This window comes from Acanthaster planci, linkage group LG09 (genome assembly GCF_054643075.1).
Source record: "Acanthaster planci isolate LZ-2023a linkage group LG09, COTS_SCS, whole genome shotgun sequence".
Taxonomy (NCBI): Eukaryota; Metazoa; Echinodermata; class Asteroidea; order Valvatida; family Acanthasteridae; genus Acanthaster; species Acanthaster planci.
The window spans coordinates 21,148,262-21,173,646 of NC_141785.1; the positions used below are offsets into that span (position 1 = coordinate 21,148,262).

Genomic DNA, 25,385 nt, shown 5'->3' on the forward strand with positions numbered 1-25,385 from the left:
CTCTTTTGTTTAAAGCATTCGTAAAAGGTCAGAAAATAGTCAGGTTTCGCTCTGTCGATCTATTCATTCTCCATATGAACCTACATATCTAGTGTGGTTTGACGTCTGGAATTGAAGTAGGTTGCAAAATGGCTTTTCGGTAAGTGTGTGTACTTTGGCTACTGCTTCGAAGTTTTCTGAAATTCATGTCAGTTTTTATTGTAATTGAGCAGAAAAAGCCTAGGTTGTGTTTAAGATATCCATGACTGTAGTTTTTCAGCAAAATAAAGAATAGAGGGAGTAATTTTGATAATATTTAGACATGTCACTGTCGGTGCTGTCAGACAACAAAGATACATGTAGGCCTTGGCCCTAGCCTAAAATAACGGTCGTACTAACACAACGTCAACACGCGGCAACACATGATAGTAACGTCAACACACTTTTATACAGTAAACCATGGTACAGTCCAAACGACATGAGAAGGCAAGATTGAAGATGGCGGCGAACGGCAGCGCTGCTCAGAGACAGTTTTTTGTGTGAAAAAACTCCTTTGAAATGTAGTAAAATGTAAACTCGATTAAATAGACATTATTCCTCAGCGTATACATTGCAGTTCAATACATGTATGTCTGTTTTCTGTTTTCAATGCATTTTGTAAGTGTTGACGGTGTGTTGACGTTACTATCAATGTGTTGACGCGTGCTGACGGTGTGTTGACGCTGATTAGTACGACCCTAAAATAAAGGGGGGACTTCAGTGGGGGTCCGGACAACTCGACTGTTTGCCAACTCGACTTCGGACAACTCGATCATTGTGTAAAAGTCCGTGTGTAAAAGGGAGAGACAAGTCGTCCATTGGGACACTGTCCGCTCAGACAGTAGACCCGTAAACAGGGCCCAACGAATACTCCTCCGTCATATACTAGGCCCTGTCCCGATTCATAGGGATTTCTTTCGAAAAAATTATCTGGGGGCATAGCTAAATGTCTGCTTGATCATGAGCTGAAATTGCACTGGTATCTTCACTGTTTACAGAGTAAACCATCCCCTAGGTTGTTTATTGTAGAAAACTCGCCTTTTCCTCATTTGAGGAAAAAATATTGCCTCTTTTTGCTGTTTCCCCACTCCGGACGAAGTTTGCCCCACTTGCACAAAAGCGACGGCTGTTTCATCACTTTCGTGTCACTTTACAGAGAGCGAACCGCGCTACCAATGATTAGCCGCAAACAGTGTGTGACTGAACAAGGAACCAGCCAAGGGCGTTGCGTATTAGCTGCAACACAAAACAGCCGTAATTTTGTACGAGTACTTACTGTAGATCGACAGGTACTCTCACAGATCTCAATGAGATCCGTAGGTGCTGATGTCTGGGTGCAAACTAGACAGGCTCTCGCTCAGGGTACCATTACTTAACCATACAAAGGAGTCTGTGTAATGTACAAGTCAGGCGAAAATTAGTACGGAGTGGGAAAATGACAAAAAAGGCAACATTTTTCCCCTCCAAACAAGGAAAAGGGGAGTTTTCTACAATTAGCAACAAAGTCGTGTTGTCCTAACAGATGAATTGGCAAACAGTCGAGTTGTCTGACATCCTTTCAGCGTCAGCCGGCCATGTCATGCATGTTAGCCTAGGCATTAACACTACCTAACACTCAGTTTATGTGACAAAAAAACTGAAAATTATGTAATCTACTTGAATTTGATACGGTGATTGTAAAGAGCATGAAACAAGAATGATGTCTACTTCAACTTTCTTGGTCAAGTGTGGTACTGATCATGTTGATATAACTCTACTAAGTACAGCGTTAGTATTCCTCTGTCAATTTTGGACGGGATTGTCTTACTAACGTTCCATGCCTGTACATATAGTAAGGTGACAACGGTTCTCACCAAAAATACCTCTATCACCACCTACTGGCTTCCGTAAATGCCAACATCAAACGGTTGGGGTTTCAAATTTCAGTGATATTTCTGACTTCAAAATCTGTCAAAATTTGACAGTTTTCACTCAACACATGCACAGCACTTGAACTTTTCGCTGCCTGCACCTTTCAAATGCACGTATTAAGATTTAGAATATGTAATAACTCTGTGGGCGAAACATGGTCCTCCCAGAAACACGCATGAGTGGCCTATACATGGTCTTGGCACAAGACTGGGCTACCAACGACTGTTTCCTCTATGGGCGAACATGGTCCTAACGAAACTGCAGGAGAGGTCCAAATGGAGTCGGGGCACAAGACGTATTTACCAGGAAACAGCGAATGCACGCGAAAAAATTGGTAAATGCAACATGACCGCAATGCCCAGCGTCAGAGATCACACAATGTCACGTACAGTATCTACCTATACCTATCATGCTTAGGCAGAATTACCAGAACTATAACTATTACTAGCTTAACTAGGCCTATTGGCTATATTATCAGATAAATGTAAGGAAAGAGTCCCACGTGTACGGATGCTGCTTGACACCCTGTGCATAAACCCTTTAAGATGCGACTGGTTTGAAAAATTCTGTTTTCTAAATGATTGACTTGGTTTTTCCCCCATAATTGAACTTTTCTGAACATGTTTTTTAAAGGTGAGAATTACACGTAGTTAATAGAACTACACGTCCATCATGAACATGCACATTCTTGTAGACTTTGGCTGTGAAATCAGTCTTTGGTTGCTTTCCCTGATACACTGGAACAGCACTGAACATGCACGCACCACGGACGTATATTAAAAACCTGGATTTACAACGCCTTTGTATGAAATAGAAGCCAACCAGCGGCCATTTAACTGAGCCGAATGCAAATACCCAGGTTGCCTCGCTTCTATTGACACCAGGGAGAACAAAGGCAGGCATTGCCGGGCAAGCTTTGTATTCGGCTCGGTAAAATGGCTGCTAGTGGATTCAATGATCTCTGTAAGCTGATAAAGGGCATTGCGAGTCCAGATTTTCTTATACAGTTTATACATCCGTGGCATGCACAGTGAGTGTTCTTTGAGGACTAGGCCTATAAAATTTACTTTAAGTCTGAAACTTTATTGTTTCATGCTGACTTCATTGTTTTGAATTCATTGTCTATGAATCTCGGTTACTTCTCTTATTTGAAATTTTCCACAACCATGCATTAGAAAGAAAAAGCAAATGGTGGATGGCAGAATTTGCAACAAATCATGCAGCAACATCAACCATGTCAACCAATCGCACAAAAATTAAGCAGTCATGTTTATCGAAAGATCGCACCCACATGAACCATGTCAACCAATTGCGCAAAAATTAAGCAATCACGTTTATTGAAAGATCGCGCCCACATCAACCATGTCAACCAATCGCACAAAAATAAAGCAGTCACGTATATCAAAAGATGGCATCAACATACAAATTTACAAGATGGAATTAGGATGGACTTCATTTCCCTTAAAAATGCTCCAGAGTCATGAATCATGAAAACAAGATATCCTGCAATGAAATGTAAGATCTGATTTAAAACATTAAAAGATAAAGTTGCAGCTTTTTGGGTACGTAGACCCCAAAAAATTGAAACCTTTGGATTAAGGCGTGAACCTGGTCCAAGGTACAGTGCATTACAAATGCAAATCTTGTTTGGTATCCACTGCACCAGTCACTTGTTCATATAATGTTGATGTAATGTGGACACAGTCCTTTCTGTGTATTGAAGTGTTTCAAAAATGTATGACTGATTCACAGCAAAAGAAACACTTTGTTCATTTGTCATGTCTGGGTAGAAATGTTTTGTTCTAATATATTTTCTTGTTCCACTTGTTTCAGGAATCCGAGTGGACCACCGCCAGGTGCAGGTAAATTGAACTGAAAAAGTCTGATGACTTGTTTGGGTTCCGTAAACCTTTAACTACATTGTACATCTGCTCTACATTTTTTTAAAAATTAACTCGGCAGAATTTTCCCTCGGGATTATTCTTGGCTTGCGACTTAGCAGCATCAAAGCATAAAATATTCTAAATTAAAAAAAAAAGTGAAATAATACAGAAAATAAAATAGTCAGTTGTTCCTAATCAGTGAGATCAATAAATCCAACAGAATAGACAATGCCTTGTACCGTTGGTTTGGCATGCTTAGCAGTTACCATATGGAGTACAACTTTCACTCTTGTGATTAAATCCAGATTTCATCTTTCAAACCAAACTTTTTCGTCGTTCCTACGTGGGCTATAATGTCTTAAGGGAATTAAATATGTGCTTAGCCGGTATTAAAAGTGCGTTTAAGACTGGCTGAGGAGAATGGACGTGACTATAACATTAGTGTTCAACTTCCTGAGCTGCCAAGCATGTATTTATTGCAATTCATAGATACCATTTTAGTCACAGTCAAAAGAAGTCAGTTTGGAGTTCCAGCTATATTTCTAGAATTTTACTTACATTTTCCTGAACACCCTCGTCCACTTTTTTTAATATTCCTTGTGCAAATTGTCCAGTTGGCACATGCGTGGAAAGCCGCGTGCACACAGACACTTGACCAATCAGAATCAATTAAACTGTCCCGTATCCAGGTGCCAGTGCATGATTTATGCAGCAGGCATTATCACTTCTCAGCAGGCAAATGTTAATACACGGTCAAGTTGCATGATGTTGAATAGGGAGACTGTGAGAGGTACCGTATTTATTACATGTAATTACTGTTAACACATACCCAAACAAAAACCCAAGTCAGCATCCCCTGGATGTATACATGTATGTAAGTTTCTGATTCCCAGTGTTGATGGGCATTACTTACATGCAGGTATCCATGTATGTAAGTTTCTGATTCCCAGTGTTGGTTGTCATTACTTACATGCAGGTATCCATGTATGTAAGTTTCTGATTCCCAGTGTTGATTGGTATTACTTGGGTATCCATGTATATTGTTAATAATTACGTCTTTGAGGCTCTGAATGGCAAAAATGAATGCATGGCTTCTTTTAAAGCTCTGTGCCTTCATCTTTTGAACCACTAACCCTAAACCCTTCTTTTCCGTTTTCACTGATACTTACAAACTCCCACATAATGACCATTACAAAACAGAATCTTTCCATCAGACTTTCAGAGAATTCCCTCCCAAATGCTGGTTAGACAGTGTTCTTCATGATCTGAATCTCAACAAGAGTCCAAATTATTATTCCTACTTTACATCAAATGGCTCTGAGTGCCCCTTCCTAGTTATTTGATTACCCCCTTGTCATCTTTACAGTACCAATATTTCAGCTTCCATCAGAAACCAATCTGTTGATATCCAACCATTTTCTGAGGCAGGATCTTGCTGGTAAATTTGATGAAATATTTTGGCTGCCCTTAACCAAATCCTGCCCCAAATGTACATGTATCTGAAAACTCAGAATTTTGTTTAAAAATGATAGCATGTAAACTATGAAATAATGGCATTGTCACTCATCAAATTTTGCTTTTAAGTAAAAGAAAGTAACCTGTTCCGTTTTATAAAATGCCACAGAATAAAAGCAACCTGCAGTATATGTACCCGTAGTGTACACCTACACCTGAGTACATGTATGTTGTTTACAATCGTCTCTTCATTACACCTACTTTATTCATTTACCCAGTGCCCTGCAATCACTCATTTCATATCTAGTAGTAAATTCCCTCTTCTTTCCCTGGTTCCCTTGTAGTAGGTTATGGGATGTTGCCATATCATCAGCAGATGTATATGCCAGGTAACCATAGCAACAGTCTCTTAATAAAAAGAGCTACATGTAGCAGTAACTTCATTTAGTGTTTTCCATAATGAATCATTCATCTGGCTTTTGTTGTCTGCTTTTCTGTTGATGCATTCTTTTCCAGTGTTGCATGGTCATTAATGGATTGATTGTACATGTAATGCATAATCTTGGTGATGTACATGCTTTCTGCCTGGCTGTGTTGCATTGTTGAATTTTCTGTAGTTTCAAATTTGAAAATCTGCATTGCCTAAAAAAAAAAAAGAAAATAAATATAAGGATCTTTATCACAAAAATGGAATTGTGGGACTGAAACTAGATGACAAAGATTCTTGAATATCCGTCTAGCAATTGTTAATCTAATGAAGAATAGCGGACCCTGTGAATAACATGTACATAATGTACCTATGAATGATTACTTGTGTTTTAATGTACATGGAGGAAGAGTTAGGTTTCACTTTCAAAAGGCCACCTCTTCGGTTGATATAATGTGTAGTTTACCGAAGCGTGGTGTAATTTGTTTTCAAGCCACATGCTGTACCTTTGCAGGTCTGTGCTCATTTGGTATTCGGTCCTTGCAGGTCTGTGCTCATTTGTTATTCAGTCCTTGCAGGTCTGTGCTCATTTCTTATTCGGTCCTTGCAGGTCTGTGCTCATTTCTTATTCAGTCCTTGCAGGTCTGTGCTCATTTGGTATTCAGTTCTTGCAGGTCTGTGGTCATTTGGTATTCAGTCCTTGCAGGTCTGTGTTCATTTGGTATTCAGTCCTTGCAGGTCTGTGTTCATTTGGTATTCAGTCCTTGCAGGTCTGTGCTCATTTGGTATTCAGTCCTTGCAGGTCTGTGTTCATTTGGTATTCAGTCCTTGCAGGTCTGTGCTCATTTGTTATTTGGTCCTTGCAGGTCTGTGCTCATTTCTTATTCAGTCCTTGCAGGTCTGTGTTCATTTGGTATTCAGTCCTTGCAGGTCTGTGCTCGTTTGGTATTCAGTCCTTGCAGGTCTGTGCTCATTTCTTATTCAGTCCTTGCAGGTCTGTGCTCATTTGGTATTCAGTTCTTGCAGGTCTGTGGTCATTTGGTATTCAGTCCTTGCAGGTCTGTGTTCATTTGGTATTCAGTCCTTGCAGGTCTGTGTTCATTTGGTATTCAGTCCTTGCAGGTCTGTGCTCATTTGGTATTCAGTCCTTGCAGGTCTGTGTTCATTTGGTATTCAGTCCTTGCAGGTCTGTGCTCATTTGTTATTTGGTCCTTGCAGGTCTGTGCTCATTTCTTATTCAGTCCTTGCAGGTCTGTGTTCATTTGGTATTCAGTCCTTGCAGGTCTGTGCTCGTTTGGTATTCAGTCCTTGCAGGTCTGTGCTCATTTCTTATTCAGTCCTTGCAGGTCTGTGCTCATTTGGTATTCAGTCCTTGCAGGTCTGTGCTCATTTGGTATTCAGTCCTTGCAGGTCTGTGCTCATTTCTTATTCAGTCCTTGCAGGTCTGTGCTCATTTGGTATTCAGTCCTTGCAGGTCTGTGCTCATTTGGTATTCAGTCCTTGCAGGTCTGTGCTCATTTGGTATTCAATCCTTGCAGGTATTTTTGTTACTGCAGACACAGTTTCGATGTACTTCTCCTTTGGCCATTTTGTACATATTTTTAGTGCTTATAAAAATGATATCACTGTATCATACAATGTACACGTTGTTGCTTTTGTCCCTTCCTGTTTCCTCTTTGTGGTTTCTCTTTCCTTTCCAGTGAAAAATGTCAAACACTTCCACATTGCATATTCATTTAATATTTTACATGTATTGTGAACTGTGAATTTGTGATTTTAAAATCTGGGTATAGTCTAATTGCTGTATATTTCATATGTTGATGACATTTATTCCATGTCAGTATTGTTTTTCTTACTTATTAACCCTAACCCCCTAGGGTTTATGTAAAATCATATTGAAATCGGAGGATTTGGGACTGTTAGAGTTAATGTTCTTTGGTCAACAGTTCATAGCATGCTGCTTTTGACAATTTTGTTCATGGGAAGGTTTGGCAGTCATGTTTAATCATTTCTTTCTTGTTAAATTTTTGCATCCTGTTTAGTACTTGAATCTGTATAATTGAAAATAATCTGTGCTCTAAGCAATATCTGTTTTTTTAACAAATCCGTGCACAGGTAACATGAACATTGGTTTACCTGGCCAGCAGCAGCAACCTAGACCAGGTGGAGGGCAGTACATCCAACAACGTCCATCCTACCCTGGTGTGACACCCCAGAGATATCCCATGATGCAACAGGGAATGACTTCACAGCAAGGACCATTTCAACCTCAGATGTTCCCGGGTCAGGTATTGCCTCAGGTTGTGTGATCACAAAGCTCAGGGTTTTTCCAAGTAGAGAACAACATAGAATTTCATTGTCAGAATTTATTCTAATTAGCTGCTAGAGAAGCTCTGAAAGGTAACCGTTGGCTTTGCAATATTTGGATGGGTTTAGGACTCTATGCATATGTACATGTACATGCAGCTGGTTGTTACAGTTACTTGATATCACAATACTGTTGAAGCCCAGATTACGGAATAATGAAGCGTGTTCCTTACCAGACTGGCCAGGGAATTCTGGTTAATATCCAACTTGCATTCTTATGTTCCAGCAGCATCAGCAGCATGGTGTTAACATGCAGCAACCAATGGCCTATCAACAACAGCAACAGGTGTTTACAGGTCAACCACAGCAGATGGCACCTCATATACAACAGCAAATAGCTCCTCAATCAAGGTGAGGAACAAACAGAAAGCATAACAAGTTACATGTACAAGTTGATACTCTGATAGAGCTTGGATGTTCCTGTAAGAGAAAGGCACATGCCATTGCAGCTATTAAAATCGTCTTTTCTTGTGTATCCTTCGTAAAGACTTCATTTACAAGACTCTCATTCTGCTAAGAGTTGGTATCAGGTGTATTTTTACCTTTCTATTCTCTTAAGTTCAAGTCAGAAACATCAGTCAACTTGAGGTACATTGTATAGGTGACACCCATGTCCTAGTCTATCATGATTTTTTTAGACCCAGCCCTTAATTGAAGTACGTGTTTGATCAGAAAAACCTGATAGTGCAGTAGGTTTTTTATGTAGTTCATCGATTTTGCAGTCACCACACGAAGGCAGCTGCGCGGCAGCAGAAGACGGAAGAACAAGCAAAGAAGGAACGATACTTTCAGGAACAGCAGCGGAAACTGAAACAGCTGGGTAAAGTTGGAGGCAAAGCAGCATCAGTGGATTCATTGAGCATCAACCTCAACCTCGATGAGATGTTTGGTAAAGGAACTGGAGGGAAAGCAGGAAAGGAGGTGGGGCAAGTCAAATCAGGAGGAGGAGCTGTAGGTGGGAGTCCACTGCCTACAACTGAGACAGGTGAGAAGGATAGTAGCTAAAAGAGAACCTTCAAAATACCAGTTTTCTGTTTGAACCCTTTGTTTGGGAACATTTCAAATGAGATATGACAAGTTTTCATTGTCTTTTTTGGAGCAAGCCCTGTTTCAAAGCACTGAGAAAGGAAAAGGAACCTTTAGAGTTCTAAGTCACTTCTTTAGTCTTGTTGTAGCAGTGACATCTCCTGAACTTAGTCTATGAATCAACAATCTGTAAAGAGGGTTCTTTCTTGGACAATACAATATGCATTTTCCCCATCAGTCATCAAGTGTCAAAGTTGCTCTTAAGAAGAATGATTGAACTCTGTTTGCAGCAGAGGATGATGGTTTTGGGGACTTTCTTCAAGGTCCTACACCCCCAGCTAACACCCCGCAGACCCCTGAGTCTGGCCTCCTGGAACCCATAGGTCAACAGTCGTCGCTAGGCCAGGCTCAACCTGTAACCGAAGATGAAGGTTTTGGTGGATTCCAGCAAGGACCGGGAAATGAGTCGTCAACCAAGCCATCAAAGCAAGGAAACAAAGGTAGAAGCAATTGAATCGACAGAACCATAGTTCCATCATGATGCATGCCATCAAAGCAAGAAAAAAAAGGTAGAAGCAATTGAATTCACAGAACCATAGTTCCATCATAATGCATGCCATCAAAGCAAGGAAACAAAGGTAGAAGCAATTGAATTCACAGAACCATAGTTCCATCATAATGCATGCCATCAAAGCAAGAAAACAAAGGTAGAAGCAACTGAATTGACAGAACCATAGTTCCATCATAATGCATGCCATCAAAGCAAGGAAACAAAGGTAGAAGCAATTGAATTCACAGAACCATAGTTCCATCATGATGCATGCCATCAAAGCAAGGAAACAGAGGTAGAAGCAATTGAATTCACAGAACCATAGTTCCATCATGATGCATGCCATCAAAGCAAGGAAACAAAGTGAGAAGCAATTGAATTGACAGAACCATAGTTCCATCATGATGCATGCCATCAAAGCAAGGAAACAAAGTGAGAAGCAATTGAATTGACAGAACCATAGTTCCATCATGATGCATGCCATCAAAGCAAGGAAACAAAGTGAGAAGCAATTGAATTCACAGAACCATAGTTCCATCATGATGCATGCCATCAAAGCAAGGAAACAAAGTGAGAAGCAATTGAATTGACAGAACCATAGTTCCATCATGATGCATGCCATCAAAGCAAGGAAACAAAGTGAGAAGCAATTGAATTGACAGAACCATAGTTCCATCATGATGCATGCCATCAAAGCAAGGAAACAAAGTGAGAAGCAATTGAATTGACAGAACCATAGTTCCATCATGATGCATGCCATCAAAGCAAGGAAACAAAGTGAGAAGCAACTGAATTGACAGAACCATAGTTCCATCATGATGCATGCCATCAAAGCAAGGAAACAAAGTGAGAAGCAATTGAATTGACAGAACCATAGTTCCATCATGATGCATGCCATCAAAGCAAGGAAACAAAGTGAGAAGCAATTGAATTCACAGAACCATAGTTCCATCATGATGCATGCCATCAAAGCAAGGAAACAAAGTGAGAAGCAATTGAATTGACAGAACCATAGTTCCATCATGATGCATGCCATCAAAGCAAGGAAACAAAGTGAGAAGCAATTGAATTGACAGAACCATAGTTCCATCATGATGCATGCCATCAAAGCAAGGAAACAAAGTGAGAAGCAATTGAATTGACAGAACCATAGTTCCATCATGATGCATGCCATCAAAGCAAGGAAACAAAGTGAGAAGCAATTGAATTCACAGAACCATAGTTCCATCATGATGCATGCCATCAAAGCAAGGAAACAAAGTGAGAAGCAATTGAATTGACAGAACCATAGTTCCATCATGATGCATGCCATCAAAGCAAGGAAACAAAGTGAGAAGCAATTGAATTGACAGAACCATAGTTCCATCATGATGCATGCCATCAAAGCAAGGAAACAAAGTGAGAAGCAATTGAATTGACAGAACCATAGTTCCATCATGATGCATGCCATCAAAGCAAGGAAACAAAGTGAGAAGCAATTGAATTCACAGAACCATAGTTCCATCATGATGCATGCCATCAAAGCAAGGAAACAAAGTGAGAAGCAATTGAATTCACAGAACCATAGTTCCATCATGATGCATGCCATCAAAGCAAGGAAACAAAGTGAGAAGCAATTGAATTCACAGAACCATAGTTCCATCATGATGCATGCCATCAAAGCAAGGAAACAAAGTGAGAAGCAATTGAATTGACAGAACCATAGTTCCATCATGATGCATGCCATCAAAGCAAGAAAACAAAGGTAGAAGCAATTGAATTGACAGAACCATAGTTCCATCATAATGCATGCCATCAAAGCAAGGAAACAAAGGTAGAAGCAATTGAATTGACAGAACCATAGTTCCATCATAATGCATGCCATCATGCAAAAAAACAAAGGTAGAAGCAATTGAATTCACAGAACCATAGTTCCATCATAATGCATGCCATCAAAGCAAGAAAACAAAGGTAGAAGCAATTGAATTGACAGAACCATAGTTCCATCATAATGCATGCCATCAAAGCAAGGAAACAGAGGTAGAAGCAATTGAATTCACAGAACCATAGTTCCATCATGATGCATGCCATCAAAGCAAGAAAACAAAGGTAGAAGCAATTGAATTGACAGAACCATAGTTCCATCATAATGCATGCCATCAAAGCAAGGAAACAAAGTGAGAAGCAATTGAATTGACAGAACCATAGTTCCATCATAATGCATGCCATCAAAGCAAGAAAACAAAGGTAGAAGCAATTGAATTGACAGAACCATAGTTCCATCATAATGCATGCCATCAAAGCAAGGAAACAGAGGTAGAAGCAATTGAATTCACAGAACCATAGTTCCATCATGATGCATGCCATCAAAGCAAGAAAACAAAGGTAGAAGCAATTGAATTGACAGAACCATAGTTCCATCATAATGCATGCCATCAAAGCAAGGAAACAAAGTGAGAAGCAATTGAATTGACAGAACCATAGTTCCATCATGATGCATGCCATCATGCAAAAAAACAAAGGTAGAAGCAATTGAATTCACAGAACCATAGTTCCATCATAATGCATGCCATCAAAGCAAGGAAACAAAGGTAGAAGCAATTGAATTCACAGAACCATAGTTCCATCATGATGCATACCATCAAAGCAAGGAAACAAAGGTAGAAGCAATTGAATTGACAGAACCATAGTTCCATCATAATGCATGCCATCAAGCAAGAAAACAAAGGTAGAAGCAATTGAATTCACAGAACCATAGTTCCATCATGATGCATGCCATCAAAGCAAGGAAACAAAGTGAGAAGCAATTGAATTGACAGAACCATAGTTCCATCATAATGCATGCCATCAAAGCAAGGAAACAGAGGTAGAAGCAATTGAATTCACAGAACCATAGTTCCATCATGATGCATGCCATCAAAGCAAGGAAACAAAGGTAGAAGCAATTGAATTGACAGAACCATAGTTCCATCATAATGCATGCCATCAAAGCAAGGAAACAAAGGTAGAAGCAATTGAATTGACAGAACCATAGTTCCATCATAATGCATGCCATCAAAGTAAGGAAACAGAGTGAGAAGCAATTGAATTGACAGAACCATAGTTCCATCATAATGCATGCCATCAAGCAAGAATACAAAGTGAGATCTGAGTGATTTGGAGGGGTGTAATGAGTAGATTTCAGATTTCACTCATTGCTAATGCTGCAGTGGGTATTATGTTTAGCAATTAGTTTAAGAAGCGTAATAAAGATTGTCGCAAATGTTTGATTGGTGACTATTTCTCAGTGTTTTTGCACTTTTTACAATTTACAATCAAGGCCTTTCACTGGAAAGCATGATGTTAGATTCAGCAGATTTGACAGCACCAAGTAAATCTACCAAAGCTTTCCATCAGAAGAAACCACTCCGTGAGGCTGAGCCTGTGACACAAGCCCATCATCAACAGACATTCACCAAAGGCAAACCTTGGTCCAGCGCAGAGAATGTCACCTCACTATTCGCCATGCCAGAACCCCCTAGTCAGAGTGGAAGTGGCCTGGCTGAGCATGGACAGGCATTGAAAGCAGGCAGTTCCATTGTGGCTTTGCAGGGTGGTGAAGGAAAGGGTGTGCCTGTCTGGTATGTCTTGTACTGTCATAAAGACTCAATATGATCTTTCTTCCAGAATTTCTAGATTTTGGTACTCACTGAAACCATTCTTGTCTTCTTATTTTTATGCTCAAAAACAAAGTGGGGGGGTTGAGGTTGCTACCCGCTCCTTTCAAATATTACTTCAAAACAATGGTCTCTCAGGTCTGGATCACACCCAGACATTTACAGAGAATGAGAATTAGCTTCCTCTTCCAAAACCTCATTTTCCCTAATTGATTGGATTTTACCAACAGGTGTATGAATGAGACCAACCTCCCTCTACTGTACCATCAAGTCCTTGAGGCTTCAATCAAAGATGATAGGATTGAGACCAACCTGCTGTATTCTATCCTAATGCTTTCCGGTTTGGACAAGCCGGTACTTGGACGCATTTGGGAAATGGCTAATCAAACCATTCCTGGACAGTTGACTCGTCTGGAATTGTACATTGTACTTGGTCTGATTGCTCTTGTACAGGTAAAGCTCATTGACTTATAATGAATTAGTAGAGGAAATGAGCCGTGTATGCTTGGAAGTAAACTGTGTTAATGCCTTACAGTGTAACAAATAACTTTCCAGAGAACTGAGTAAGAATGACGTCAGTTGTTGATGTTGTAGGAAAGCTCAGTCACGTGATCAGTTGTAATAAGTCACATGATTAAGTATAGACTCATTCATTCAACGTGGCATATATGACCACTCTAATCAAGGTCAGTAGAAGTGGAAATTGACAAGAAGAAAGTTCAAGTCATGTAGTTGTCAGTCCATTTGTAAAACAAGATGCCCATCAAATGGTTAGTCTTTTGAAGATTAATCAATTTTTCAACAAGTTTAGTGTCATTACTGTAACAAATATAGAAAGGACAGCAACCTTCCATCGAAGCACTTCATCACTTTAGAGAAGCACCTCTTCCTGTATTGACACCAAAGGGACAGTCAGGACACCAGACCAGCCAACAGTCTCTTTCTCAGCCGTCTAGTCATCCACCAACCTCTAACATGGAAATGGGTAGGATGGAAGATGACTTTGCTCCATTCCAAGAAGCAGTAGGATCCAAACCCAGCAAATCAAGTAAGTTGCACCAGACTTGTATCAGAGTCTAAAAATTGGTTAATCTGGTCATTAAGTTCTTAGGAGATTTCTGGTCATGTGGATATAAGCAGTGGCAAATGTGAGTTCAGGGTTAATATGACTGTAATGCTCGAACTGTAACAGTTGAATCAAGTTTCTTGTGAGATTTGTGATCAAAATAAATGCCTTGAGGTTAAAGGTTATAAAGTCTCAGGTGCCTAGTGATCTGTGGCCCCCCACATCAGCAGTCACTTGACCTTCCTATAATTGTGTTGGCTGGTGTCACATGTGTTGAAGTCTTTCTTGAGACTGGTCATTGGCTGGATAGCTCAGTTAATAAAACAATGACCATGATATGTCAGAGGTTACAGACTTAAATCTTGCCCTAGTTATGGGCCGGCGACCATTTAGACCCGGTTTGAAAGCCTCCCCCCCCCCGTAAGCTCGCCCTGCTGCAAAAACCCCTTTCATACCGGCCTGGCTACCGGCCTTGGATGCTGGAGGGGTTGTTGGTCTCGAACTTCTCCATCCTGGGGTCTATTGTTTGCAAGTACTGATACATGTAATCTATCCCAGAAGGAACCTGCTTGTGGTTTTTAATCCTTCAGCTCTATACAATTTTTACACTAATCCGCTTAGACCCCTGTTCATCTGTGGAAGCATGGTAGGGGAAGCCTTCCATCAGGGACTTTGAAATGCCGATGTGCAGACAGGCCTGATACTGGCCTGGAGTAGCCTGAATTAGCCTGAATATCGTGCAGGCATTATACAGGGCGGGCTACCAGGGGGCCCTTTTCAAACTGGGTCTAAATGGTCGCCGGCCCTTAATGTTTTTTGTCAATGGCAAATCAGGATTTGTTCTTTACTACTTTTTACAGGTTCCTCAAGCAGCCAGTCAGATCATGATCATTCTCGGAGCAAACCCACCTTTGGCTCTCCTCTCTCCTCTGACAAACTCCAACCTACTGATGAGGATTTCAAGAATGACGAATTCAGCATGGATTCCACTCTGAAGTTCCCCAAGGAAGGTCTGTATTTGGAACCAGTTTTGTGGCAGCTCTTGGGTGCAGTTTGTATTTGTCCCTTTTATGGAATGTCTCTAATGCGATTCATTCCTATCTCATTAGGGGCATTTCTATTGACTAACTTGAGGGGACACCATTAAATGTAGTGCAGCACTCAGGCGCGCACTCTTAAAACTTGAAATGGGCACACATACATGTATTTGGCAAATCTGCAAATCTTATTGGTCAAAGAAGAAGCTGGCCACAAGGGTAATAGCCCCACAGTGATGTCATCTATTTCTGGCCTCCAAGTTAGTCTCTTGACAACATGAAATCTTCCTTTGGGAACATTCCACCAGGAACCATCGAAAAGTTTTAATGATCCCAATTAATTAGAGCTTTGTACAGTAGCTGGCTGTCTTTTTTTGTTGATTTCAAAGTTCATATCAGGTCTGTCCGGTTCCTTTTGGTTGATATTGCTCTAGTTATAAATTTAATTTTTAAAGGAAGCCATTCCTTACTCTTTCAAGTGTGTGTAAAAATATCCAATTAACTCATTCTTGGCATTGAGAAATGCGCTGGGCATTCATAAATGCACATTTAAATTCCCTTTTATTCCCTTTTTTATTTGAAATAATTGTCACAAAGGTACAGTATGACATGCAAGCAAAACAAGTCCGAACATGTCTGTACATGTAGTTCCCTGGCTTTGCGCGAGATTCCAGGAAGCGCCAATCATTGCCAAGCTGTGATAAATTTCTGAAATGCTTGCATATTGTCAATAAATTAGCACTGATCTACTCACATATCACATCCAAGGTTGTTAGTGAAACAAAATATCTTCCTGTTATTCTATCTATTACGTGTGTACTGAGTCAGAAGATGGTTTACTTTATATGCAAATAATTGTGGCAAAAGTACTGTGCACCTTAGTATATGCATAGAAATAGAAGGAAAGCTCAAATGTAGATGGGATGTAATTTTGCCCCTTGAAGGTGTAATATTCATTAGATGATAATTCCCAAACCGGTGGATACAATACTGAAGCTGTATATTAAACCTTTCTATCACAACCTTTTCCTCGCCTATCCCACTGCTGCCACCACTTTGCAGAGGAGAACTGCTATATCTTTGCTGGTTCCCCCGCGGACTCCTCTAGTGGTAGGAGCTCTCCGCTAGTGTGGGACGCCAACTCCATTTATGATAAGCTCACATGTCGCTCGCAGGAGTCCATCTCCTCGGGGTCTTTGTCAGGTTTGTCTCTATCTAAAGAATGTGATGCCAGCTCAAACCCCTTGCTCCCACCCCCTCAACCACCCAGTGCTGGTGTTGGCTTCAATTTCCTAGATTTTTCTAGGCTGCACATTTTATGTAGAGAGTTCTACTTTGATAGAAATTGTCTGTCTAGAGTAGAAAGCTGCAGAAGAGGAAGCAGGCATCATTTATATGCATGGCTTTATGGAGCTGCATGCTTTTTTATTTTGGTTGTCTGGTACAAAAGAAAAAGAGTGGGGATGATTTCTTTCCATTTTGCACAACATTTGTGTGCTGTAGTAGCTGAAAGGGAAGTTGGAAGATAATCTTATCTGAGATGTATTTTGATGGTGTGGTGGTGCACCTGCTTGTTTGAGGTATTTTTAACTTAACTTTGTTTTTCCTTTTAACAGTTCTTTCCACAAATAAGACTGTGGAATATTTGATGAAAAGAATACCGGTAGCAGTTCTGCCCACATTCATCGTGACTAAAACCAAACTGCCCTTTCTCTACTTGAGGCTCAGTTTATTTTCAAAGAATTAGATATAAAAGAACTTAGCTGTGCTACAAATGATCCATTTGGCGCACTTTTTGTACCATCAGTGTGATTTTCTTTTACATGTAGGTTTCATGTTTAATTATTTTGTGTTTCTGTTTTCCTTCATTTTCGTTCAAATGATTTTTGTCACAATTATGTATCTCACCCATGATTACACTTCCTCCATTACATATTCTTTCTTTTTCTTTTAATAATTGGTATATTCAGTGTTGCATATTTATATATGTTAATTACTTGTACCTCCCTGTTCAGTGATTAGTTGTTTGAACATTCTGCTTTGCATGAGAGCAGCTTGTCAAACAGTAGAGGTGGTAATGATGAAGAAGAGCTTTGTATTACTGAGCATTCTTGTATATTCTAACCCTCGTACTTTTGACCCTCTCAAATGAATGGTATCCATTCTGTAGAGATGGAATCAGGTCAGTCACATGTCAATCACAGGTCAGTCCACAAGTCTTGTAAATTACATGTAGTTCACGAATCAGTCAGAACTATGGAGACAAACACTGAGAAAAGAAGGCCTTTGTCTTAGTTCATTGCAATGGCTTGTGAATTAGAATAGAACTGAATGATCCATGAGTGACTACACCTCTGTCATTCAGGAACTGCCCCAGAGCTGTCCCACAGTGTTGTATTAAACCATTCCATTGGAATGTCTTGGCGGGTTCGAGGGGAGGTGTGGCTTAATAGTTAGTGTCCTCAGCTCTCAAACGGTCAGGGGTTCAGATCCAACTATGAGGCCTACATTGTGACCTGTGGCATGTCAGTGTACTCCCACTTCCCTGAGTCCACTCAGAGGTATCAATGGATACTTGTGAGTTCAGAGAGGGTTACTGTGCTTGGTGAGCCATTAGCTCTTCCAGTGGCTGCATTCAAGCTCTGTTCTCCCCAAGGAGCTGAGATGTTTTTGTTTTTTTGAAGGAATATTTCTAGAACCAGTAAACAGGTGGAATGATGCACCTTGCCATGAACACCAGTAATGGTGGATATGTACATAATTTTGATTAACACCTGGACCACACACATACATGTACACGTGTACTGCTCAGACAATGTCATCAACATTAAGAAGGTTAATGTCAAAATGCTGAAGCAGGAGAAGTCAAGTTCCTTTTTGCCATCATGAATTTCCCGAAATGCAAATGTTCAGCATAATCTTGGACGTTTGGCGTTTTAAAACTCCTGTTTTAGTGAGGAATGAAATTGAGTAAGGTAGGTTAGTTGTGGGACAGAATTGTCATGAAAACTCTTGATTTAGACATTTCATGTTTGAAAGGGATTCCAAGATCATAGTGTTGGTCTTCACTAAGACCCATTCATTTACTCTTGATGTCTTCAAGAGAACTTTGACAATGAACTCGTTAAACTTCCACATTTTCATTTCATTTTTACTCATTGCTCATTTCAGTGCACTCTTTCAGTCATTCAACTACAATTTCATGGTTCCTTTTCCAAAGTGTTTTTTGTGAACTTAGACTATGAAAAGAATTTGTTCAATAGGAGGAACAAGTTTATTACATGGGCGGAGATCTCTTGTCACATGTTTGGGGATGGTTTACGAGAGTTGAACACAGCCTCCATCCCATGTGATATTGTGACTCTGGCAAGTGCAGGGTTAGTGATGCAGGCTAAGGGTGCGCATAGTCAGTCACTTGAAGTGTGGGGGTGATGATTATATTGGTTTCACAACATCCCCCCCAGATCTCCGCCCATCGTTTTTTTTTACAGTGGAGTCATCATCACCAGTGTTCTCGTAGCAACATATTCATGAAGTGGCATTTTCTCAGTAATAGAAATGGCTTCATGTTCAATTCATTGATAGATGATGTTTTGTTATGTTTGACAGATCGGACACCAGGTGAAGATGAAGAAGATGATTTCCATGACTTTAAGTCAGCTCCTAAGCCAGCTAAGACCCCTAGCTCTACCCCTTTTACCTCCTTCCCATCCATTGCTCCTCCAAAGAGTGACAGTAGCAGCAGGCTGTCTTCTGTCAGCTCTGCTGCTTCCAAACAGAGCAAGTTTGCAACCTCAGGCATGCATTCATTTGATTCTGTCAGTCACCGCAAAGGAGCGGTCTTGTCCAAAGGTGACCAGCACAAGATTGACCTCTTCCACATGGATTTTGAGAAGGTTTTTCCCAAGGTGGGTAGGAAGATGGCTAGCACGGATGATTTTGGCAGCTTCCAGACAGGGCCCAGTGGGATGGGTGGAGCAGTGAAAGCCAAAGAGGATGAGGAGTTTGGAGACTTTACCCACTTTAAGCACTCTGCTTCAGAGTCTGATTTGATGGGAATGCAGCCCACTGAAGTTGACAAGTATGCAGTATTTCGGGAGCTGACTGTCACTGAGCCACAAAGTACAGACACCAAGACAGCCATGACTGGGGATGATTTTGACGATTTCAAGCAAGCAGAGCCTCCAAAGGAAACAGCTCCAATTACCTCCTCTGACTCTCTCACAGACTTCAGAGAAACCTCTCAACCTGCACCGGAATTCACAGCCAACTTTGAGGGTGCATATCCTTCCATGAAACCCACCCCTCCCACCACGGTCTTTGAACCCTCTCCTGCACTTCCTAAGATCAATCTCAGTCCTAGCCTTCCAGAAGAGGATGGGTTTGCTGACTTCAAACAGGCTATGCCACCACCTCTTACATGTAGCTCTGCAAATCAGCGTGGAGATGCCTTTAGTCTGAAGGCTGATTCTGTGAGTACAAGCTCCTCTGAGGATAAGTATAGCGTCTTCAAAGTCCTAGGAGGTGCTGATGATCGGGAACCTCCTGATAATGATTTCGGTGATTTCCAGACCAACCCACCTCCCGTAGTCATGGACTCACTTTCCGTAGGTCAATTTGGCAGTAAACCTGATGATGAAAACAGAGGCAACTTACAGAAACCTGTCTCTGCCTGTGACCTGTATGGCATGGAGTTTGATGCTCTTGGATCAGTCAACAATGGTTCAGTTGCCATGTTGAATCTTGAAGATGCAGGAGACTACGAACCAAGTGATGAGATTGAAGTTACGCCCACTGAACCTCCATTCTCCACCTATCCCAACTCATTCCAGTCCTCACAGAATAGTAAGCTTTCCAAGATAGAGTCTATTGACAGGCTTGATTTGAAGACCCTTGACCTTGATTTGACCTTAGGGAGGTCAGTGGAGATGAATAGCAAAGATAGAGCTGATTCTTTTGGAGATTTCAGCAGTGCTCCAATGGATGTTACCATGCCAGTTGAGAATATTGACCAAGTCATGCAACAAGGTAAGTATCTCCTTTGGTGTGATCTGTCAGTCGTGTAGTTGTGACATTTTGAAGTAAAATGAATTTGATCTGGAACAATCTCTAGACATATATCCTTTGATCAGATAGCATTTTTTGGAAATAGCAACAAACCTACAGATGCTGAGTTCCTGAACAAATTGTTTTGGAAGCTCTCAAAGATTTGTACTTATTCATGACAAGTCAATGTCAAGTCACAATCTGTTTAAATTAACTGTTGCAAAAACATTCTCTTGTTGATATTTATCCCAGATAACTTGATGTGCAATTAACCTGGACTCACTTTCTCATAGAGTTGCTAAGCAAAAGATATTGCCAAACAGAAATCAGCTGGGAGCCAGTCACAAGAAATATACAATTCATGGCATTTTGCCTGGTAACCCACTTTGTCTAAGCAGATACTTTCTGTGCTTAAAAACTGTCCATGCACAGTTGTATTAAGTTGGGTTCCGATTGTAATCCTAAAGCACTGTTGCTTTGAGCTTGACTTCCCTTTGTTATTGTTCGGAATCCCATAAGGTCCTTTCCCCAGGGCCTTGTTTCCTTGAAAGCCAAGTGAATCATTGATCACTTACCTTGAACATGATGTATTTGTTTGTGAATTTCAGATTCCACTACCTCATCAGGAACTGTTGCTGTCTCCCAGACGTTCTCCTCAATTCCCCTTGTCCCTAGCGGATCCAGTTTGATTGGAGATAGATATGCTGAGGTGGTTGGTAATATTGATGTGAGTTAGACTTTCATTCTCTTGTCTGTGTCACAAGTGTTGCCTCATTTTAATTCTTTACAATGTCTGTGAATTATTTTGCAATAGCAGAGAGTTGAAGTATTGAATTAATTGTAATGGTGATTCTCCCAAGATAAAAACCAATATTTGCAAAGAAAAAGAACTAATGAAAATTTCATGTGCAGGCATTCATGAAATCTAGTTTTGTGTAAAACCATTGCCATACATGTTTCTTAACCTTAACTCCCTAAAGTGTATGTAAAATCATATTGTAATTGGAGAATTGGTGACTGTCACAGTTGGTATGAAACAGCTGCAGGTTCTAAAGAATTTGTGTTGAAAGCCTCAGAAACTTGTTACAAGTTTTGATAGCATTTTCACAGTGGATGTTCAGGATGTGGTAATTTCTGAATCAGGAAGTAAAATTGCCTTCATCAAATCAACAGGATGAGAATCGCCATGCCAACGAGTGGCAGCGTTGCTTAGAGAAATGTCACGAAGCAGTTAAGAAAGCCAATAATATTTTCAACAATATCAGCAGTTCATCCGTGTGCAACGAAGTCATCAAATCATCAGAGGGAGCTGAGTATCTCACAGGTGAGAAAGCATGCTTCATGTCTGGATTACCTGTGTAGTTTATTATCTCTGGAGGCAATCCATTCCATATTTAGATGACATGAGTGTTGTTTAGCAGACCTGAACCTTACAGAAATATTTCTTAAAAGGCATAGTGACTTCGTATCGTTTCTTTCTGGTATTGTATTTTAATTGATGAATTTACTTTGCAGCTGTGATTGAAATTTACCGTGTGGCTTGCCGGATATTGACCTCCATGAATGCAATGGGTAAGTCATGAATATGCATTAAACTGAAGGTTTTCTCTGTGAACTATTAGTCACCTTCGCACCCTGTGGTTATTTAATTGTGACAATTCTTTGTGCCAGATTTTTGTTGTTCCTTGAACCTTGGGTTTTAGCTAGTACTTGGGAACAGGGAGCTTTATTTGTAACATTGGGTTACCCAACCTGTCCAAATTGTCAACTGGTTGTCCAAAAGACACTTAGGAAACTCTCTAGCAAAATTTAGCAACCACCTTCCCCACCCCCTGACCCTCAAGCACCCTGAATTCTAGATCAGTCCCTGAATGATCTCATTGCTTTACTCTGTGAACGTGTCTCCTTGTCTCCCTGTCTCGTTACTGTGTACTACAGGTGTGGATACCCCTGAGCTTCAAAGGCTTCAGAAGGACATTGAGTTGGTGTGGACCAACTTATCAGCATTCCTAGCATCCAGTACGCTCATGGTAGGTGCAGTATAGTTGGTTGTTCTCCTATGAACTTTGTGCAAATACTGCTTGACCACAGCTTTAATTTCTCTGTACTGACCGCTGTACTGTTTCAGCCTGCACCAGGTTCATTTGTCTTCAAGATGGCCATTTTGCGACCTGAACCCACCAACACTGACCGAGCTTGTGGGGTGTGTCTCCTTAACGTCGACTCTCGCAGCAAGGCATTTGACCGTTCCAAAGACAGCCACAAGCTTGCCTATGGGGGTAGGCAGTACCATGCTACATGTGCCAACCTTTGGGTCAACATGGTAGATTCCATTCTACCAGCTCTCCCACTTAACAGATTGCTGTGAGGATTCAACCATTCTGCAACAAAAGGGAGGTTTGTCAAGGTAATTAATTTTGTTACTTGCCAATATTACCAAATGTGATATGAAATTTAAGGATTTTCTCAACGCAGTTCCTGCAGTGTTCATGTTTCAACCTTCAGTTTACTTGTAACTCGCTTCTGCCATCAAATTGGGTTGGTCTACAAATTAAAAATCATATTAGAATTAAAAATCAGTTCCTTTTGAGTGGCTCAGGTTTTGCGTCAACTATTTTTCATTTGAGTTTTGTCAGTCATAAAGAAGCACATTGGTCTCTTGAAGTCGTTATACACATGTGTTTCTCTTATATGATTTACTCATACTTTTACCTTTTCATAAAATGCACCTGTTGTGTTGAACTTTTTGGAAAAATGCGTACTTGGGAAATTTTCATGAGTCGAATGCTTCAGATTTTTGGTTAAAAAAGTCCTTCTTGCTCCTATTTAAAGGAAGCTTTTATTTTCACAAGGGGGCTTTGATTTTATTGTATAGAATAATACAACCTAGAAATCAACACATAAATCAGTTAATTAATTCACTGTTAGCTGTTGTCCCTCCTTCGCTTAACAAATCTTAAGATTTTCTGAAGATTTTTAGATAAGAGGGTTGTTCACAGGTCACTATTGCAGGCACAAAGTTCATTTTATTATATTGATATAATGTTGGATGAAAGTTCACACAATACCACTCCAAAATCAATATTGCCAGTAATCACATTATGTAATAAGATATTTAACAGTACCCTATGGCATGCAGTTTTTATGTACCAGAGGCTGTGTAATAATTTATTACTGCTATTATTTAGGGCACGCATTTTAATTTTCGATGAAAACAAATGTGAAATCATTGTGAAGATGAGGGTTGGTTTGGGTTTAAAGCAGACCTGATGACCAGATGAATTTCTTATCAGTTTTTGGTTAAGAAAGTGTCTGGTGTTGATTTTCATTTTGATCTTCAACCCCTGTTGAGCCTCAACCAAAGTTATTCTCTGTTAGTATTATGTAATCACTTAGTTAATTCTCCCATAATATCAGACCAAAGGTATATACCAAGTTAGAAATTTACATATACATGTAGTGTGATTTGGCTACCAAAACTAGAAGCCATAACTCTCATGGACAGGTGATGTGTTTGACCAGTAGTATGTCATGACTTGCCACGCGCTTTGGGCTTTGTGTGAGTGCAGTGCCACAGCAGTAATGACATCTCCTTGGATTAGTCAATATATAACTAGACCTCAGACAGCGAGTTGTAAGGTTCAATTCTTTCCACTTATTTTGTAATAGCTTGGATTGAAATGAGCAAATGGAGCTCTTTGTTTTGATGTAAGATTCTTTGGATGGCTTCTTTGTCAGCTTGTGACACTTGTTGTTAGGTTTGTCTCATAAAATGAGATTTGCTTCACTCGGCACAGTCTGCAATATATAGGGAGGTAAATAAAAAAAGGAGGATGCGTAAGAGCCCTGTCCACTAAGGATGGCCCCCTGTAATGGCACAATTACTCCAAGGATGGCCCCCTGTAATGGCACAATTACTCCAAGGATGGCCCCCTGTAATGGCAGAATTACTCCAAGGATGGCCCCCTGTAATGGCAGAATTACTCCAAGGATGGCCCCCTGTAATGGCAGAATTACTCCAAGTATTCTATTAAATTACATGTATTAGCACTTGAGTTTGTTTTATTCTTCTAAATAATAACTATAATAACTATTTGTACCTTAGATCAAGGACCCTTTCTCTATGTTGGCCAGTGATTATGTGCCAAGATATTTCTCAGTTGAGGGATCTATATAAGTATAAACTATTCAAAACTTTGTAACCAATCACTTATTGTAACAGTGTCTGTAAGTTGTCATTGAGTATTGTTCCTGGTATTGTATGGTGTTTTCCATGTACTTGTATGTCTTTTGATGTGACTGGCTTTGCTGATCTGCTGTCATGACTTACAGTGAAATAATTGTGCTTAATACACGTAAAAAGCTGCTTTTTTTCCGGCAGAGATTTTGATGAGGTAAAGAGGTAGACAAGAGGCCTCTGTACTGATGAAGTCACACTTTACTTGACATACATACTTTCCTCTGGAGCCAATGGGGGCACACAGTCCACTGAATACCATAGGAAAGTATATACACAAAATATTGTGTCATCAGTACGGAGGCCTACTATGGCCATCTATTTGGTACTATATGTTTTCTGTGCAATAGTAGATGCGATGTGTATATAATGGTATGCTTCACCAGATGGAGACAGTACTCACTATGTTGTACATTGTATTATAGCTGAGATTGTGTAAACATCTATGCCAAATTGTGACAGAATAAAAAGTAATAGTTGACCATTATTGGAAACAACACAATGTCTTTGTAGCTGGACATTTGGTCGTGATGAATTTGATTGTTTTTTGCTAACACAGGCCCCTCTCCCAGATATTCCAGCCCCCTCCAAAAAAAAAAAAGTAAAAAAGGGTGTCTTGGCGTGGGTTTAGCCCTGGTTCTAGGGGTAGTTTGGGTTGTTAATACAAAGTATAAAAATCCTCTACATTGATTTTCCCTTTGGCTCGCCTGTCCCGAAAAAAGAATGA

The 25,385-nt window shown here is 40.3% G+C and overlaps 1 protein-coding gene across 6 annotated transcripts; it reads left to right on the forward strand.

Moving 5' to 3' along the window:
* The first annotated feature begins 31 nt into the window (after positions 1 to 31).
* synrg (synergin gamma) lies at positions 32 to 25,160 on the forward strand. Of its 6 annotated transcripts, none has more exons than XM_087141184.1 (18): positions 110 to 139; positions 3,763 to 3,791; positions 5,612 to 5,656; positions 7,810 to 7,994; positions 8,291 to 8,412; positions 8,784 to 9,046; positions 9,378 to 9,587; positions 12,936 to 13,236; positions 13,503 to 13,725; positions 14,107 to 14,320; positions 15,199 to 15,348; positions 16,438 to 16,578; positions 18,985 to 20,403; positions 21,030 to 21,148; positions 21,595 to 21,745; positions 21,937 to 21,993; positions 22,360 to 22,451; positions 22,550 to 25,160. In XM_087141184.1, the coding sequence occupies exons 1-18, from the start codon at positions 129 to 131 to the stop codon at positions 22,787 to 22,789; spliced, it is 3,972 nt and encodes a 1,323-aa protein (XP_086997310.1). In that variant the 5' UTR covers positions 110 to 128; the 3' UTR covers positions 22,790 to 25,160. The 6 variants fall into 6 exon arrangements, with proteins under 6 accessions (XP_086997313.1, XP_086997310.1, XP_086997311.1 ...); XM_087141185.1 differs by having other exon boundaries at positions 9,381 to 9,587; XM_022246453.2 differs by having other exon boundaries at positions 7,810 to 7,982; positions 8,288 to 8,412.
* The last annotated feature ends 225 nt before the right edge of the window (positions 25,161 to 25,385 follow it).